This window comes from Mauremys reevesii, linkage group 10, assembly GCF_016161935.1.
Source record: "Mauremys reevesii isolate NIE-2019 linkage group 10, ASM1616193v1, whole genome shotgun sequence".
In the NCBI taxonomy this organism is placed as follows: Eukaryota; Metazoa; Chordata; order Testudines; family Geoemydidae; genus Mauremys; species Mauremys reevesii.
In genome coordinates this window covers 50,801,503-50,819,963 of record NC_052632.1, presented here as the reverse complement: position 1 = coordinate 50,819,963, position 18,461 = coordinate 50,801,503, and the positions used below count along the sequence as shown (strand labels likewise).

The 18,461-nt window shown below is 44.8% G+C and overlaps 1 protein-coding gene across 4 annotated transcripts in view; it reads left to right on the top strand.

The window, feature by feature from the left end:
• The window catches only part of RAB11FIP3 (RAB11 family interacting protein 3), a 179,287-nt gene that overhangs the window by 126,725 nt on the left and 34,101 nt on the right, over positions 1–18,461 (top strand). For all 4 annotated transcript variants that reach the window (XM_039491503.1, XM_039491504.1, XM_039491506.1 and 1 more), the window contains 2 exons: positions 13,021–13,208; positions 17,479–17,655. In XM_039491503.1, coding sequence (XP_039347437.1) covers positions 13,021–13,208; positions 17,479–17,655 — 365 coding nt within the window. The remainder of the gene's footprint in view (positions 1–13,020; positions 13,209–17,478; positions 17,656–18,461) is intronic.

Below are 18,461 nucleotides of genomic sequence, written 5' to 3'. Positions count from 1 at the left end.
CGTGCCGACCCGGGGGCCGGACCCGGGCAGGAGCCGTGCTGCCCGGCCGAGGTTGCAGCTGGACCCTGGGGGCAGGAGCTGCGCCGCCCGACCCCAGAGTCTCGCTACAACCTCCCCAGCGGCGCGCCGCCTGGAGCCCTCCTCCCGCTGGCACCTGGTGGAAGCGCTGCTTGCTTCTCAGCCCTCCCAGCTTCCCGCGTGAACAGCTGATTCGCGGGAAGCTGGGGAGGGGGAGGAGAAGCCGGAGGAGCTTCAGCAGAGGAGGCGGAGTGAGGTGAGTTGGGGCTGGGGACGGGTAGAGAGCTGCTAGAGCTTTAGTTAAATTTAAAAGCCCTTTTGGAACTAGTTGTCCCTCCAGGAACAACCGGTTCTAAAGGGGGCTTCTAAATTTAACAACCGGTTCGCGCGATCCAGTGCGAACCGGCTGCAGCTCACCACTGGCCATACCTGTGTGAATGTGTGGTCTTTCTGGCATGAGAAATACACATTACTCTTCTCCAGGATACAAATTAGTTTGGAGCTTTGCAACAGCTTAAGTACACTTGGGTACATTATCTAGAACTACAGAATAGAAGACATTTTATAAAATAAGGATTCTTTGTACTTACGGTAACTTCATGGCATTAAAGGTACTTTCCAAACGTTACCTAATCCTCCCCATACGTCCATACCCTTTTGAATTAAAGGCTAAAGCCCACTTTTTAAAAGTTATCCTCTGATTTTTGGGTGCTTCAGTATTTTAGTGCCTAGGCTGAGATGACTAGGACCCAATTATTTTCAGAAGTAATGAGGACTTGCAGCTCCCCTTGACTTTAGAGTTGTAGGTACTCAGCACCTCTGAAAACTAGGCCATAAATGTCACAAGTTGATCATGCAAAACTGGAGGCTACTTTTTGAAAACTTTGGTCCCTTTGTGTCACCTCTGGCAAGTCACAATGTGTCAGCAGAGATGGGATAAGAATTCTGGTGTTCTTGTGTCAGTGCTCAGTCCACCCAAGGATGCTGCCTCTATAAATAAAATACATGTTCTGAATACAGGTCAGTGGGAAACCTTTGTACTTCCCCTTCCAAATTCAAATATCAATCCAATTTTGGAATCTCTCTTTCTTTCCACTGGATCCATTGGATCACCTCCCACCACTATTTACAGCAGCAGTGGGCAAATTTTGGGCCCGAGGGCCACATCGGGGTTCCAAAACCGTACGGAGGGCCAGGTAGGGAAGGCTGTGCCACCCCAAACAGCCTGGCCCCCTCCCACTTCCTGCCCTTGACTGCCCCCCTCAGAATTCCCGACCCATCCAACTCCCACTACTCCTTGTCCCCTAACCTCCCCCCTCCCCTGCTCCTTGTCCCCTGACTTCCCTGACCCCCATCCACACCCCCACCCCCTGACAGGCCCCCCATGGCTATCCAACTCTACCATTCCCCATCCCCTGACTGCCCCCCCGAACCTCCACCCCATCCAACTGCCCCCTGTTCCCTGTCCCCTGTCCCCTGACCACTCCATCCTCTCCAACAGCTCCCTGTCCCCTGACTGCCCCCCTGGACCTCCTGCCCCTTATCCAACCCCCCTGCTCCCTGCCTCCTTACCATGCCGCACAGAGCAGCAGGACTGGCCGCCACGCCTCCTGGCCAGAGTCAGCCACACCTCCGTGCTGCCCGGCAGGAGCTCGCAGCCCCACAGCCCAGAGTGCTGGCGGCATGGCGAGCTGAGGCTGCGGGGGAGGGGGGACAGCAGGGGAGGGGCCGGACTAGACTCCCTGGCTGGGAGCTCAAGGGCTGGGGAGGACGGTCCCACAGGCCATAGTTTGCCCACTTCTGATTTACAGTAACTCATAGAGTTGGATTTTCAGGGATCTCTTCTTCCCTTGATGTGAATTTGTAACTGCTAATATATTGCAGCCCATTTTTTCAGTAGAACTGGTGCATTACTATATCTCCACTATCTTTTTTTGGTCAAATAGATGAAATATTGATTATCAACTTGTTCTAAAAATTTCCCATTGTTTTATCCTATCTCCGTGGTTATATTACTGCATTTGTATCCCACATGTTTCCTCCATTATATCCTTCATGTGGCAGAACCACTCAACAGCCTGATTCCCAGACCCTGAAAGCTTGCATAATGGCACTCCAGATAAGCAGAGAAATGTAGCTGTGCAGCCATTGCCGTATACTATATGTACAGAATTCTCTAACACAAGCGGCACTCGAGCTGCAGGGAGCAAAAGATTTTAAAGCCTTTGAGTAGGAGATAATTTGACCATGAAATGTGTGAACATGGGGAAAAGTAGAGTAGCCCTCTGATACAGGCCATACAGGAATTTTAACAGCATTATATGTTATATAGAATACAACTAGCATGCCACAGGTTTAAAAAAAATAAATAAAGTGGCAGATGGTTGAATTAACCCCCAAAATTGTAAGGCCTTTCCTTCCCAGAGAGGACTGTCAAAAGTGCCTGAGGCAGAGCTGAGGACTTTTTTCTTGACCTATTTATAAACACTGAAGGATTTAGCAAGTAACAGCCAAAGCTGAGACTCCTCCCATGAAAGGAGAAGACATACATTGTACATACAGTCCCTACCTGGGAGGGTATGGGAGGCGTAATCAGTTAATGTGTGTGACGTGCTTTGAGATCCACAGATGAAAAGTGTGAGGCATTGCTACATATTAGGACAGTGTTTGATAGTTTTACACAATAGATGAATTCCTTGGGAATGCAACACTGCAGAATTGCCCTAGTGTAGGAATGGTCAAAGGTTCAGACTTTGTGCCCATTCAGTGTTTGGCCTGGATTCAACGAGTGCCACAGAGTGCAGCTCCCAAGAGCTCCTCCTCTCCTGAAGTGTGGCATAGGAGGCACACATCTGGTTTGCACAGCAAAAGTGGACGCTATTGCCAGAGTCTTAACAGTTGCTCAGATGCTGCTGGCAATGGGAGCTGCTGTTTTGCAGCCTGGGACAGGGGAATCAGGGCCGGCTCCAAGCTTTTTGCTGCCGCAAGCAAAAATTTTTTCCTGTGTCTCCCCCTCCCAGGCTTGCCTAGGAGGGAGGGGGGAGAAGCAGAGCGGCGGTGCTCTCGGGGGAGGAGGCTGAGGTGAGCTGGGGGGGTGGGAGTGGTTCCTCTGCCCCCCCCCCCCGGGTTACATCCTGCGGCCCTCCCTGCACCCCCCCGCCGCAGCTCACCCCCACTCCGCCTGCTCCCCTGAGCGCGCCAGCCGCTCCGCTTATCCCCCCTCCCTCCCAGGCTTGCCGCAAAACAGCTGATTCGCACAGCAAGCATGGGAGGGAGGGGGGAGAAGCGGAGTGGTGATGCACTCAGGGGAGCAGGTGGCAGTGGAATGGAGGTGAGCTGGGGGGAGAAGGAGCGGTTCCTCGGCCCTCCCCGCACTCCCCCCCCCCACCGCTGCAGCTCACCTCCACTCAGGGCTGGCTCCTGGCTTTTTGCACCTCAAGCCAAAAAAAAAAAGGGGGGGGGAGCCGGAGTGTCACCCCTTGGAAAGTGCCCCCCCAAGCACATGCTTGGAGCGCTGGTGCCTAGAGCCGGGAGGGGAATACCTCCCTGTGGAACTCCCATGCCAATGTACTCTACCAATGCTTTGTATGAGGACTGAGTTTGTCCCAAAATATGGGGTTGTAGCAGGAAGGGAAGGCTAATACAGAGAGAACTCTTCCTATTAATGCTGTTCTGTAGCAACTGGTAGGCCTGGACTCAGACAGTGGAAACAGAACAATACATTTGATGATTTGTATGACTACTCTCCCTAATAGCCTGTGTTGGTGGGTGCATTATTCTATCTGATTTGCAGCACCAAGAGTTTAACTATCCTGTTGACGGCACAGAATGCCCGAGGCAGCAACAGCGGTTCGTTGCCCGGTGTGCTTCGCTCCAATAAACACACCAAGGTGGAGAAGCAGACAAAGTTTATTTGAGATCTCAAAGCGTGATGCTCGGAGACACAGACACGTCTCAGATCAAGCACACACCTACAAGCAGTTTTTCCCTCTTTATACATAACTTCAGCTAAGCATTCCTATTACCCCCACTACCCCCCCTTCTTCCCCCTCCCATCTTTTTTTCTATAGCAGATACATCATGCAAGTAGCAATTACATTAAGTAGTTAAGTCATACTTGGCAACAACCACTTCATCTCATTAGTAACTCTTCTGTGAACAGTTATCTTGTTTTATTTCTTTTGATCTGTTATTTTGCCCCTTAGCCAGGAGCAAGCAGGCCTCATTATAGCAGGCCTCATTATTGCCTTCTGGTACAGGTGTTGCAACTGATAACCATTCTCTGTTGCTGGCTGTTAGGTCGATTAAAGTTCAAACATAAACATGGAAGCGCTTTGGTCAGACATGGAGTGACTTTAGTTCATTCAGGCCTACTACAGAAGGGCTTCATTGACAGTGTGGTTTTCCACCCTCCTGAGTTACCTAGAGTCATGCCTAATGACACCAACAATCCCATACTTGAAGGCCTGGAAGTATATATTACTACCACCCAGAATGCCTTTCTCATGGCCTGAAGAAAGCTTGTTTAATTGTGTAAGGCTTCATTTCAAAGGGTATGCTAATTATTCATTGTGCATAAATAAGATTTTGCTGCTTTTTTTTTTTAAGCCTTCTTGTATTTTTTTAACCCTTCTTGTATTGCTTTTTAGCCCTGAAGTTTACCTACAGTAACTCAGGACATGTTTAAGAAAGGAAATGGGAATTTCAGTTAAGCTTTATCTTACTTGATGAAAACTTAAAATACATTAATAAAAAGTTGAGTATTTACTTAAATGGAGGTAAAGGTATTCAAAATAATCCATTTGAATTCTATACATGGAATGAGATTACAGCAATCTCATCTACTTGTCCCTATGATTCATTATCAAGCATTCAGAGCAGATCTCACGTGGCATGTTCTATTGGGGGTTCTTTGAAAATGTGCTTACATCTTGCCTGTTAATATAAAAGCAAACTTTGTTCGAGGGAGCCTGCAAATGGTTTTACACAGTTGCAGTAGACAGCTGTTTAAATGGAGCTGTAAAAGGACCTTTGGGCTAAATTGAAATCCAAGGTTTTGCCAGGATATATTTTAACTTTGTAACACTTTTAATCCTTGCTTTTGGAAAGGGAGAACTAGGTAAAACATCTAAGCCTCTCTTCCCTGCATTTTGTCTTGGGGTTTAATATTTAATCTGTGCAGTGAAATATAAAACACAGTCCTGCACACTGCTGCTCTGAAGGAACACTTGGGTTCTCAAGCAGTTGAAATGTGTGTGTATTTTTTATCTTTGGGATCACATACAAATTAGATTAAAGGAAAACATAATATATTCCCACCAAAGCAAGGTTTTGCATAATTAGGTAGAGATTACATATCAGACAATGCTAGAGAGAAGGTTGTTTCAAATATACAGATACGCCAGTGGCAGAATTCTTTTGAGACTATACATCCGTGATCCTCAAACTTTTTACCTCACAATCCCCCCTTATCCCTGTCCCCACCCAGCTGGGACTGGGGCCGTGGCTTCGGAGGGGGGACACAGACAGTGGCAAGAGGGTCGAGACTGGGGGTGGGAGCGGAACCTAAGCTGGGGCCAGCAGCTGCGGCAGAGAGTGGATCCCTGGTTGCGGGGCTGGGAGCCAGGAACCCAGACGTGGGGCCGGCAGCCAGGAGTGGATGGATCCCTGTACACGGGGCTGAGAGCGGAACAGATCCTCAGATGTGGGGCCGGCGGCCAGAGCCAAGAGCGGAGTGTAGTGGCACTCCCTTCCTGCCCCTGGGGGGCTGGTCCAGGCCTCAGCTACCCCCTCCTGGAACATTCCTCCGCGCCCCCTCTATGGGGCACACCCCACAGACTGAGGACCTCTGTTATAAACAGTAAAAGTAGACCATATGTATAATGCTATATAGAACAGGAATCTAAGCATTAGTCAGAATCGCTGTTAGAAAAAATTGATCAGATAGCCGAGAAGTGTGTTCAAAGCTTAATTAGAAAATAAAAAATATTTAATTATATAGTAACTTCCAAAGCATACCAGAGCCTGTCACATGATATGCAAAAATTAGGAATGTTTATTAATGAGAGATTTAACACATAATTTTAATTAAAAAAAAGTTTTTTACCATATATATATATAGCAAATAACACCATGGGAGATTCCTTATGGGTAGAATTTCTTTTTATATATCTGTTTTGTATAACATGGTTATTAAAAAGAGAACAGTTACAAACAGATATTACAGTTAAAATATTTCTTATTGTATTTACAGGGGGAACTGATAAGTGTCTCAGATGTCAACAGTTAGCTTTTAGCGCAAAGTAGTAAACGTTGACTTTTCAATAGCAGCCAGTGTATTCAAATTGGATGTGAAGTGATGAGGGAGGTAGGGGGGTGTGTGTGTGTGTATGGGTGTGTGTGTGTGTGTGTGGTTTTTTCCCCCTAACTTTTATTTAAAATATGACAAGAATATGTATAGACTTTCCCCTTTATTTCAATAACATTCTTTCTTAGCAAAGATGTCTCTATACCTATATAATAACAAATGGCTACAAAATCATTCAGTAGGAATGTCTGTTATTTATTTTGAAATGATTGATTGATGGTTCCCGTTTCTTTTCTGAAGAGATCAGAGTTCTATGTGCTTTTGCTTACCCTGTTATCATGGACGTGGGACGTTGTATTGTGTTAGAGACATTGTCATCTGTCTGTAGTTAAAGTTGCAATTACATTTCCATTATAAAGTCCTGTTTTAGTCTCCTTACCACTTTTGTCTGAAAAATTGGTTTGGCCTGAAAATTGTCATGCTTTGAAAGCAAGAAAGAAAATTTTCTTCACATTTTGCAGAAGACATTATCAGACTGTTTTTGAGTTACAGGTCATTTAAAAAAAATGCTTCAAAATTTTGACTTTTGTCTACCACTTTGACTCAAAAACAGCTGATTGCTCTTTCAAACTTTCCACGTAATTACATTTCCTTGAACTGCTGTAATTAAATGTTTCTCTATACTGGATCAGAATGTTTATCATGTGGGCGGAGTAAGATTGCCATGTTCTTAACTGTTTGTTTCCTTGGTTTTATGTGCTTGGGTTTTGTAGATGATGCGATAGACTAGTGACCGTAACTGCATTTATTTTTTTATGAAGTATTTTTTAAGGATTTAGGTTATTTAATTTTTTTATGTTTGTAATGCTGTTTTCAAGAATAGTACTTGTGTGCTTTAAAACTCTTTTTTAAAAGATTGGAGGGGGGGGGTTATTGGGAAGTTGTCTTTCTTGAAAAAGAGATGGCGAGTTTGTTTTGGACTTCATAACCCAAAGCTGTAAATAGTATTATTGAAATACTTGCTTTTAACCCAGTGGGAGAGAACAGATAAAAATTTTCCACAGAAATTTGCAATTGGATCTATAGACAGACATTGGCAGCTGTGGACATAGTGTTGACATGCCCTCATATTGCCTGTTGGAACTCTCTCTTGTATCAGGTTTCTTATTTCCTGTGTAGCAGAGCGGTTCCAATCTGGAACAGAAGTTTGTTGGCCTCACAAACCAAGAGGCTGGCTTGTTCTAAATACTGTCACCACAAAAGAGCGCTGAGGAAGTCTATATTATTGGAAATACTCTGTCCAACAGTGAAATGTGACCAGCTCCTGACCAACACAACTACCACAAAAACCTCCTTTTTTTTAAAATGGAAGTCTAGTCTGTGCTAGCAGTTGGCTTAATTTGTATTAGCACTAAAAATGCATCCAGTTCTCCTACCATTCCTCCTTCTCATATTTCAATAGTAGAAGCAGACATAGTTGCTTTCCTGTTAGTATTGTAGTAGAGGAGTGCAAATAATTCTCTCCAACGTCCTATGCTAATGTATCTCTCAGCAAACATCAGAGGCCATGCTGCAGTGAGCACTGAGCTTCTACTTGTCCCAGGGCTGACCTCCGATCTCCTCTGTCCTCATTCTACCCCTACTGCAGGGGCCTCATTAAGATTCTCCCCATCACTTATAGGAAGTAAGGTCTCTGTCCAGCAAAGTACTAAAGCACATACGTTACGCCTATGAATATGTTTTAAAGTGTTTAATTTTAAGGTTAGTGAAAGCCTCTTTCCCTTGTTATCTAGCTAGTTGGCTAAGGTCTTGCCGCCACTTGAGCAGAATTAAACTGGCCTACCTGATCTCATCATCTTGGTGACTTAGGCTCTGGTCCTTTAAGGATTTACACATGTGCTTAACTTTGACATTAGGAGTGTGTTTTGGAGAGAATTATGGGGGAGTCAGTGGGTCTACACACAAGCACAAAGCTGAGCACATCTTTGCTATGTGAGGGCCTTAATTGCCTCTTTCCAAGTGCATCTCCATTCTCTAGCTCAGTGTTTAAGCATTTTCTGTTTTCTGGTGGCTGCAACCTCAGTGGACCTAGCGTACAAACAGAAATGGTATGGCTCAAATGGCGATGGGGCTAAGTGACCTAGCATCTAATGGACAAAACAATGTTTCGTTTGAATTGGTTGTGATCCCATAGAGCCAATGTGGAAAATAAGTAAATGGACTGAACTGATGAACTTCTACCTGCTTTCACAAGGTAAAAGTCCTTCCCTTATACTCGAAACAATGGCTTCTGCATGTTAACATACCCTTTTTCCATCTCCCGCTGCTGGAATAGAGCTTTCTGTTCTTAGAGTATTGCACACTAAGTAGGTGCTTTCGTATACATTCCTTTCAGTCTAACTTAGTCTTATGTGTTATTAGAGGCGCCCAACAGTGTGAGAAATGGCAAGTGAATACATTAGTTATTCACCTTACAACAAAGGCTGCACAGTTTTCAAAGATAGAAGCTGGATTGGAAAATGTTAGTCAGCAAATGACTGTGTGTGTGTGTGTGTGTGTGTTTGTCACTTGTGATAAATTACCCAGGAGTTGATGCTGACTATATTTTGCACAACAGAAAGAAATTGGAGGCCTCTGGAGGAATATATGCACACAGCAGTTAGAAAACACAAATTATATCGCACCTCACACACGTTCATTTGCTAGAAAGCTCTTGTGTTATAGGGTGGGATGAAAAGGAAGCCTCGTGCTCTCCTTAACAAAGTTTCCACAGAGGTCCCCAGACATCAGTTTTCAAAATGAAGTAAGAGCTTGGGTTTGATCCTGATCTCATTTGCACCAGTGTGAATTGGGAGTAACTCCACTGAAATCAATCAAGTTTTACTGGTTTAAATCTGAATGAAGTGAAATCAGTCAGGCCTACCCTCTTCTGGGAATTTTCTCAATGTAAATAGAACGCAGGTGGTTTTTACTAGGTCTAGATGACATGGTGATAAAAATGTGTCCTCTCCATGCTAATGTTCTCACCTTTTGCTACCACTGAGGCTGCTGCACTGATGGTGGTAGAGCCATGGGAGATCCTGAAAAATGCTAATGTAGTCAAGGTTTATGGTGCTTGAAGTGTTGCACTGGGCTCCTTTTCTTCTCTCCCAAGACTCCATGAGATGAACAGCTCCTAGGTGAGTCTTCAAAGACCATAAGTGACCATGCATGGTTCTTCTTCCAGCAGTCTACTGTACTGGATGGTGTACCTCATCCAGTGTACCACATGCCCCAATAACTACTATGTGGGCAAAACCAGACAATCACTGCTCTCAAGTGAACTCACACAGAGAAGCGATAAAAGACAAAAACACTGTCACCCGTGTGTGAGCATTTTTCACAGAGAGGTCGCTTCATATCTGACGTCTCAGTCCTCACCTTCAGGACACCTTCACAGCACTTTCAAAAGATGAGGCTAGGAGCTTAAATTCATAACTTTGCTAGAGACTGACAACCATGGACTGAACAGAGACACTTGATTTATGGCTTATTACAACAAATCTATAACTCAGTAACATCCCCCCAGCATTTTTCTCCTTTTCCCCCTTATGATTGAATAGGTATTAATTGGCCACTTCATCTTGAGTGGTCCCTTGAAATATGCGTTGTATTTCGTTGCGACACTCAGAGTACATTTCCCAGCCCCAATGAAGAGCTCTGTGTAGCTCAAATGGTCTCTCTCACTAACAGAAGTTGGTCCAAATCAAGATATTACCTCCCCCACTGTGTCTCTCTAGCATCTTGGGACCAACAGGGCTACAACACTGCATGAGAAACTTAGGGCAGCTTCTCTTCTAAAGCAGATGGAAAAGCACTAAAAGCTCCTCTGCACAGTCTTTAGCCAATGACAAGGGGTTGGCTTTTGCATTGCTATTATCACATTGGTCCACTCAAGGTATTGCTTGCTTTCTATACTTGACCTTGTTGAAGAAAAATGGCATCAGTTACAGAGCTGCTTTGATCCAGTTGGGTAAACTTCACATAACGCAGACATTCTTGAGGTCTATGTGAGAAATGGTCTGTGGTGGCTGGAACGTTGATCATGGAAATGCTGCCAGCAAAAGGCCTTTGAAAGGGATTCCAGCAGAACTGTGGTTCCTGTATGTAGACTCACGGGCCTCTGACGCTCTCCCTCGGTCACTCACCATGGCGGGCTCCCTGGTGCTGCACTTGAGTCTTCACGGTTCTAACTCTTGTGGTGATGCCTGCCTGCTGGCCCTTTGCTGCAGAAAACCTCCCTCTGCTTCTTCCAGGCAGGGTGGAGATGAGAGAGGAAGCCCCCAAATGTTACCAGTTTTCAGCAGGGTGCCCAGATGTAGGAGCCGTGGACTTAGCTTTACAAAAAAAGAAGAGAAATGAGAGAGAGAATTACAATAAAATTAAAAAAAACCTGGCATAAGCCTTTCCTCCTTGTGGCTTCTGATCAAGCTTTGCATTCGCTAGGCCCACCACCCATTGCACTCTCACCAAAGCTCATCACCCATAGAGGTCAAGTCTGCTGACTGCTCCTCTTGAAGCACAGGGTGAGGTCGTTTCTCATAGGTGGAAAGGTGTCACTACTCCTTCTGTTGGTCTGCTGCTCCCATGGGACACTTTAACATAGAAAGACAGGTCACTTAAATGTTGTGGGATCAACATTGTGGTTGTATCTGTGACTCAGAAATGAAAATGACTAGTTTCACTATCCCAAGGTTAATGAAGTGCAAAAAGGAAACAGCATACATACAGTAAAGTATATTCCTGCCGTTTGGTCACTAGTGGTAATATTTATTTTAGTAGCATTTCAGTAGCTCACAGAGGCCCCATCTAAGATCAGGGACCTCTTGGCCTAGGCCAGGGATGGGAAAACTGCGGGCCATATCTGGCCCGCCAGACCTTTTAATCTGGCCCTCGAGTTCCCGCCAGGGAGCGGGGTCAGGGGCTTGCCCTGTTCTGTGTGTTCTGTGGCTCCGTGTAGCTCCCAGGAAGCAGACGGCATTCTCCCCCCTCCGGCTCCTATGCATAGAAGTAACCAGGGGCTCCACATGCTGCCCGGGTTCCACCCACTCAGCACCCATTGGCTGGGAACCACAGGCAGTTGGAGCTGCAGGGGCAGCGCCTGTGGACGGGGCAATGTGGAGAGCCGCCTGGCTGTGCCTCCGCGAAGGAGCCAGAGGAGGGATATGCTGCTGCTTCCAGGAGCTGCTTGAGGTAAGCATCGCCCAGAGTCTGCACCCCTAAACCCCCCCTGCCCCAGCCCTGATCCCGATTCCCCCCCGATTCCCCCTGGGAATGCCGTCCCAGCCCGAAGCACCCACCTGCACCCCAAACCCTGCACCCCCAGTCAGCGCCCTCACCTCCCCCCCCCAGCCCAACCCCCTACCCCAACCCAGAGCCTCTCCTGCATCCTGAACTCTTCATTTCTGGCCCCACCCCACAGCTCACACCCCCAGCCAGAGCCCACACTCCCTCCCGCACCCCTACTCCCAATTTTGTGAGCATTCATGGCCCACCATACAATTTCCATACCCAGATGTGGCCCTCAGGCCAAAAAGTGTGCCCACCCCTGGGCTAGGCACTGTACACTTACATATTGAGACACCGTCCCTGCCCCAGGGAATTTACAATCTAAACAGACAAAACAGCCAAAGGGCAGGAGGGGAACTGACTTGCCTAAGGGTCACGCGCCAGGCGAGTTGGGAAGCTAAAGATCTAGGTTTTCTGACTCCAGTTGTGGTGCCCTGACAACTGGTCATGCCACCGTCTTACAGAACATTAGAGATGTTATTAGTAAAGCAGTTCAAAAATATTTTTACAAAAAAATTTTGTTGAAAAATGTCTCTGTTCAAGTCTCTTTAAGATTATATATTGAAGGTTTGACCTTGGCAAATTGAATGTCATCTTAAAGGTTTTTAAACAAATTTATTTTTATATTTTTGACAGGTGGAGGATTTCTTGTAACAGCAGAAAACAGTACTTTGCAGCAATAAAGCCCACATAATTACAGTCTTTGTGGTGATCATCATAGAACCCCAACTAGCTAAACTGCCAAACTTTTTTTTAAATGAATTGGATAAAAGGAATAAGATGGTCCAAACCATTGTCGGTCAGATTGCAAACCTCCTTCTAAGGCAGTATGCTGATATTGGTCCCTGTGTTCTTCTAACACAACCTCTACCCCTCTCGTATATATTACACTTTTATTTAATTAGGCTGCAGAAGTGCCCAAAATGTACTTGACATTTTCTAAACACTGACATGATCTCTAAAACAAGAAGTCCAGTGGCACCTTAAAGACTAACAGATTTATTTGGGCATAAGCTTTTGTGGGTAAAAAACCCACTTCTGTATCAAAACACGTGCAATCAAAAAGCAATAATTTATTGAAGGAAACTATGTTGTACCTGAAAGCCCAAAATTCTGGGGTTAGTGAAATCATTTGGTCTCTTCTGATATGTCTGTCAATTTACAAGTGGTTGGTGTGTGTTGGGCATGCATAACTGCACATCTGGGCATGATTTACAGTTCATGGAACTGTAAGATCTGATTTTTTTTATCCTTAAATTATTGCCTGCATTTTTATGTTTAATTAGTGTGTGCACGTTTGATGTTCCTGTTGTAGAGCAAACTCAGGTAAGAGTAGCTAATAGTTTTTCTGTTCTATTTTATAACAGGCAAATGAGGTGACTGACAGCGCCTACATGGGCTCAGAGAGCACTTACAGCGAGTGCGAAACCTTCACAGATGAGGACACTGGCACGCTGGTACATCCCGAGATGCACGATGAAGTAGAAACGGACAGTGCTATTGATTCCACGGTGCACTCAGAGTTCACCGATCCTATAGAGGATCCAGAGAATGGGTCAGTGCTACTTGCTTCTGACAAGTATGTAAGAGGGAGGGAGGAGGAGGATGACAGCAACAGGGTCAAATTCACTGAAGGCATAAAGCAAGCACAACTCCACTGATAGCAAACTCTCTCCCATGATTTGAATTTCTGGCAAGAATATGATGAGTTTTTGGGTCTTTCTAGTTCAAACAACAGCTTGTTAGTGTTTGTGACTTTATGCAAGAATTAAATATTCTGAAAAAAATAGTATACAGCCTATTTTTAATGACCTTTTTAGTGTGGTAATCTTTTGGAACCTGGACACAGAAAATGCCGCCTCCTGTGCACATTTGAAAGCTCTTTTAGAATCTTTAACCTCTCTATCAGTTGTCAAGTTGCTTATCTGTTCTGGGCCTGAGATCTCACAACACTTTGAGGAGCAAGGCATAAAGTTTAATATACCACTTCAAATTATATTTTTGATTATTTGGTTTCTAAAAATAGGAGTAGTATTCTTAGTATTCCCACCCACACCTTACTTCGTAAATATTGGATAGCTCAGTGGTTTGAGCATTGGCCTGCTAAACCCAGGGTTATGAGTTCAATCCCTAATGGGGCTACTTAGGGATCTGGAGCAAAATCAGTACTTGGTCCTGCTAGTGAAGGTAGGGGGCTGGACTCAATGACTTTCGGGGTCCCTTCCAGTTCTATGAGATAGGTCGGTCTCTCTCTCTCTATATATATAAAACTGTAACTCCAGCTTAATGACTTTTGTCTGGAAAAATCTGGTTGCAGGGTATGACTAAAAGACATTCTTTCATGTGGTCTCTGGAGCAGCACTGACATTCCTTTGGAGGAACTGCTGTGCTTGACTTGAGTCCTCCCCGAAGGATATTGTGAAGGTAGTTTTGAGGGTAGGGAGGGAAATGAGAGGATGATGGAGAGAAGTAGGGAAGAATGGGGAAGCTGTCAAATTCTACTCTTAGTAATGACTTACCAATGGAAACATAATGACCTCTTCAGTCTTTATCGAAATAAGTTTGTTTAATCTTTCTAGTTTAAAGCCTGCTAATTAATGTGCTCACTGTAAGATTGAGAAGCAGATCAGCTGAGTCCAGAGGTCTCCATTCAGGTTGGCATTTCTTTGTTTGTTAAGCCTGTCGCTTCACTTCTTCCAAAAGTGAAGAGGGGATGACTTTTCAAAGTGCTTCTTTGCACGGTGGGGAAAGGGTGGGGAGCTGGTGCTCTGAACTGGGGCGGAAAGAGTGCTTACCATGAGAGGCCCTGGGTGTTATAAAGGAAAGGAGATTAGCTGGCTGCGCTTTCTTTGCCGAAGAGTGTTCGGCTCAGTGATTATTAACTCTCAGTTTATAATCAGCTTCCAAGCTGCTAGGCCACCAAACAGTACTGATTGTACCAAGGAGGGTCAGCAAAATATGCCGGCCTGCATACGTTCCCCCCGACTTTCTGGAAAAATGGCTACATGTCTTGGATTCACCTGCCTGTAGGTACAAAAGCCTTTACTTGGGGATTTTTTTAAATTAAATTGGGACCATCACAATTAGATTTAAAGATGGGGGAGCGGGAGGTGTTTACGGTGCTTTGTCCATCCCCCACCTTCCTACTTGTTCAGTCAGGCAGCGTCCAGTAAAACCCTCTGTGGTTCAGATAGTTTATAATAGAGCTTTAAATAAATGTTAAGCTTTGGGTTAAAATATGGAAGGAAGCTTACGAAATTGAAAATTGTGTGAGGGAGAATATTTACCCAAGAAATCTGACTGCAGGCTGTGGGATTTAACGGCATTGAGGTCTGGCCCCTGTAGAACTGCCTCTCACACCTCCACTGTGCTTCCATGGATCCATCGCACAGTAAAACCCTGTCCATGTAGCTGTTCAGGCTGAGCGTAGTTCTAAAGGTGACCTTTCAGTCACTGATATTAAAGTCTGTGCACCTTAGACTGTATGAACATAAGTAAACATTTCAGCTGTTGATCAGAAAGATTTCTATAGGATTTTGAAGCCCTTAACATCTACAGTAGATATGAAACACATTCTTGTGCTATTTCATGCATAACACTGCCCTTGCATAGGGCCCATTCTGTCCTTTAAAGGGATCTGCCTCGCTGGATCAGCCAAGATGTCTGCTCTGGCACATATTTTATGTATTTTTTGTTTTGTAAATAATCTTTCCTCTGCTTTGTTCTGGCCTGTGTTGCTTTCTTGATGGGTAGAGTGCCCTCTCTCATTTGTAAAGGAGGGGCCCTGAGCATCAACCCAGCAGCCTCTGTTTATGTATTTACCTTGTGGATGAAAGACATGCCTAAAAACTTTGAGGCTTGAAAGCATCATTTTTGATGGACCTAGTTAGAGATTTGACTGCACTTCCTTAGTGTGTAGGAAGGTGTCCAGATTCCCAGCAAGTTGAAGCTGAATTTATCTGCTGTCAGACTCGCTTCTGCATGGATGGAAAACTTTTCTTAGCAGAGTAAGGCTGAAGTCTCTTAAATGCTGTATATTTTTGTCTTAAATGGCTTATCTATAACTTTTTTCATTAGATTTAATATTGTTGGGATGATACATTTTTTTTCTTTAGCAAGTGGATAAGGAAATAAGCCACATTCTCATAAATAGCAGAATTTTTTAAACAGGTTCTCTGATTGTCGTTGGAATCAAGAAAGGATGGTGGTGCTTGGGTGCTTTTTTCTTTATGCGGTTAGTCTGAATAGCAGCGTCCGCTTGGAACGAAACTTTGGTTCCATCTTAGACTTTCTCCAGTGGTCGACTCTTACAATCCCCTATTTTCTCTAGAGTTGCATAAAAACTCTGCATTCCAGTTCCATGAGATTTTCCATAAATTAGTATGTAATCAGTGATGTAATGAGTTAATATTTGTACAATGGGTCAAAGATGAAAAGTGTTATGTAAAGCAGGATGTTTTTAATGATTGATGATAGTGGGATATCAGCGATGAATCTTATGCATATTTAGATAAGGGCTTAATATGCTAATACAGACGTCACTTGTGAATCTGATGTCAAAACCGTGTAAAAAAGCAGCAGTACCTCCCCCGTTTTTATCCACTTGACTGCTTAAAACATTTTGCAGTGGAAACCAGAAGAGGACTATTTCGGTTAGTGGCTGACTTAAAGGAAACTTTGATGTTTTGAATAGCTGCCTTGTGCAACCAACGAGGATCTGTGCCACTGACTAGTTAAACCCCAGTACTGGGCTCTTAATAGGATTACACAGCACTAAGTGAAATAACAGGCTAATGTGTAGATGTCAGCTGACTGTATAACTTAACTGCATGGTGTTAACTCAGGAATCATTTAGCTTTGTTTTCTCTGCCCAGCAAGCTGAGCATACTTCTGTGACGAAGTGGGGTTTTATTAATATTTCAGTGGTGGGAATTGGGTATGTGATTTGTGCTGAGACCCTCAGGGCAGGTGAGGCTGTCCAGCGGTCTGCAAGTATGCTATGGCGTTGCCCTTCATAACCTGAGACCCAGGATGGGGGTGCAACCAGGTGGCACCTTTTGCCCATGAAGTAGGACAAAGGGGAGGAGGAGGAGCAACTGGAGTGTTGGGGGATGGATCGCTGGAAGCTGGGCAGTCTGCTTGGGGGACTGGAAGAGGGGGAGTCCAAGCCTTCTAGCCCAGGACTCCCCAAGATGGACTTGGCTGAAAGTCACTGATTTCTGTGATTTCCTGTCACGTAATAGCCAGCATGTAGAACAGAAGGGTTTGAGAGTCACTTGCTGACTACAGGAGTTGGGGTGCAGGGCCCTCTGGCTTCTCCAGAAGCCGCACAGGGGGAGGAAGGGGATGCTGAATGCCCAAGGTCCGACCCAGGAAGGTCAAAGCTGTGTATGCTTTTTGCCCTGGTGACAGAATGCTCAGAGAGAGGAGGCATGCTACACCAGAGTCCTGACTGGCTTCATGTGGAGTAGTTCCAGAGCACTGGCCCACTGACTCTGTGACAACTTCACCCTCAGTTTTACTGACCAAATTATACGTCATCTCACCAGTTTTACTATGCCAAGTTTCATGGTACTTCTGAGACAGGTTTGTTGCATTTACTTTGGTGCCCACCTTGATGGACATGACAGCCTGTTGGTACAAACTTTCACAGAGCACTTGTGTTGTGCCTTCCAGGGTCCAAGTACTGTACAAATTATGCTATAGCCTTCCACTTTCCAAAAGAATTACTCCTTTATCTTGAACTGGCGTGTCATATGCACCTTTGGAATGGTAACTACCTTAGCAACATTTTAACACCTTTCTTTTACTCTTTGCTCTGATAGATCCCACCCACATGACCTACCCTTGAGCTCAGACCTCAACAATCACTCCATCGTTACCGTAATTAGTGGGGAGGAGCACTTCGAGGATTACGGAGAAGGGAATGAAGCAGATTTGTTCTCAGACAGCCTGTGTAACGGAGAAACCAGCTTTAGCAGCTCCTCTTTCCTTTCTCCCAGGTAATATCATACCTAGTGCTGGCAGTATTGTAGCTACTTCCTTTGCATAGCATTTTTAACCAGGCTTTGCACATGTGGGATTTCCTTTAGTTTTATATGTCAAACTGGTTCACAGAGGGAATCCTGTCAAGTTGAATACAATTGGCTAGTCACTTCTGAAGTTAAAAACCTCTTGCCAAGTTGATTTTCAGAGCAACCCTTCATTGCCCCGATCAAAGATGCTCATAGCTCTAGTAGCAGTTGGGGGAATAGGGGTGGGGAAGGGAGGGGGTTTCAGTTTCACATGCATCAGGGAAAAAGTCATGTTTCTTTTCCTGTGAGAAGCGTGATTAATACCAAAAACTAGCACCTTGCCTTCGCTGATGCCTCTTGATTCAAAAATCTTCCTTTTATGACTTGCATGTGGTAAGTTGGTTAGTTTGCACTAGCTGATGCAGCTTTCTCTGTTGAAGCCAGTATCAATGGCAGATGAAGCAATGTAGTGCAGTGGATACACTTGGGGGCTTGCTGGCCATAGGGCTGGTGTGTTTCATGAACACTTTTTGTGTTTTGTGAATAAATGATTCAGCTAGAAAGCAGAGTAAAAATTAAGAAGAGTTCCTTGATGCTGACCCACTGCTGCATCTGAATAGAGGTTTCCTGTGGAAATAAATAACTAGAAAAAACCCTTAGTGGGCTTTTAACTGTTGGAAAGTCCATATTTTGTCTTGCAGAAACAATAATTTTGTGGAATGGGAGTATAAAATACCATTGCCAATGTGATAACCCTGAAATTGCTGGGGAATATAACATGATTGTTTCTCTTT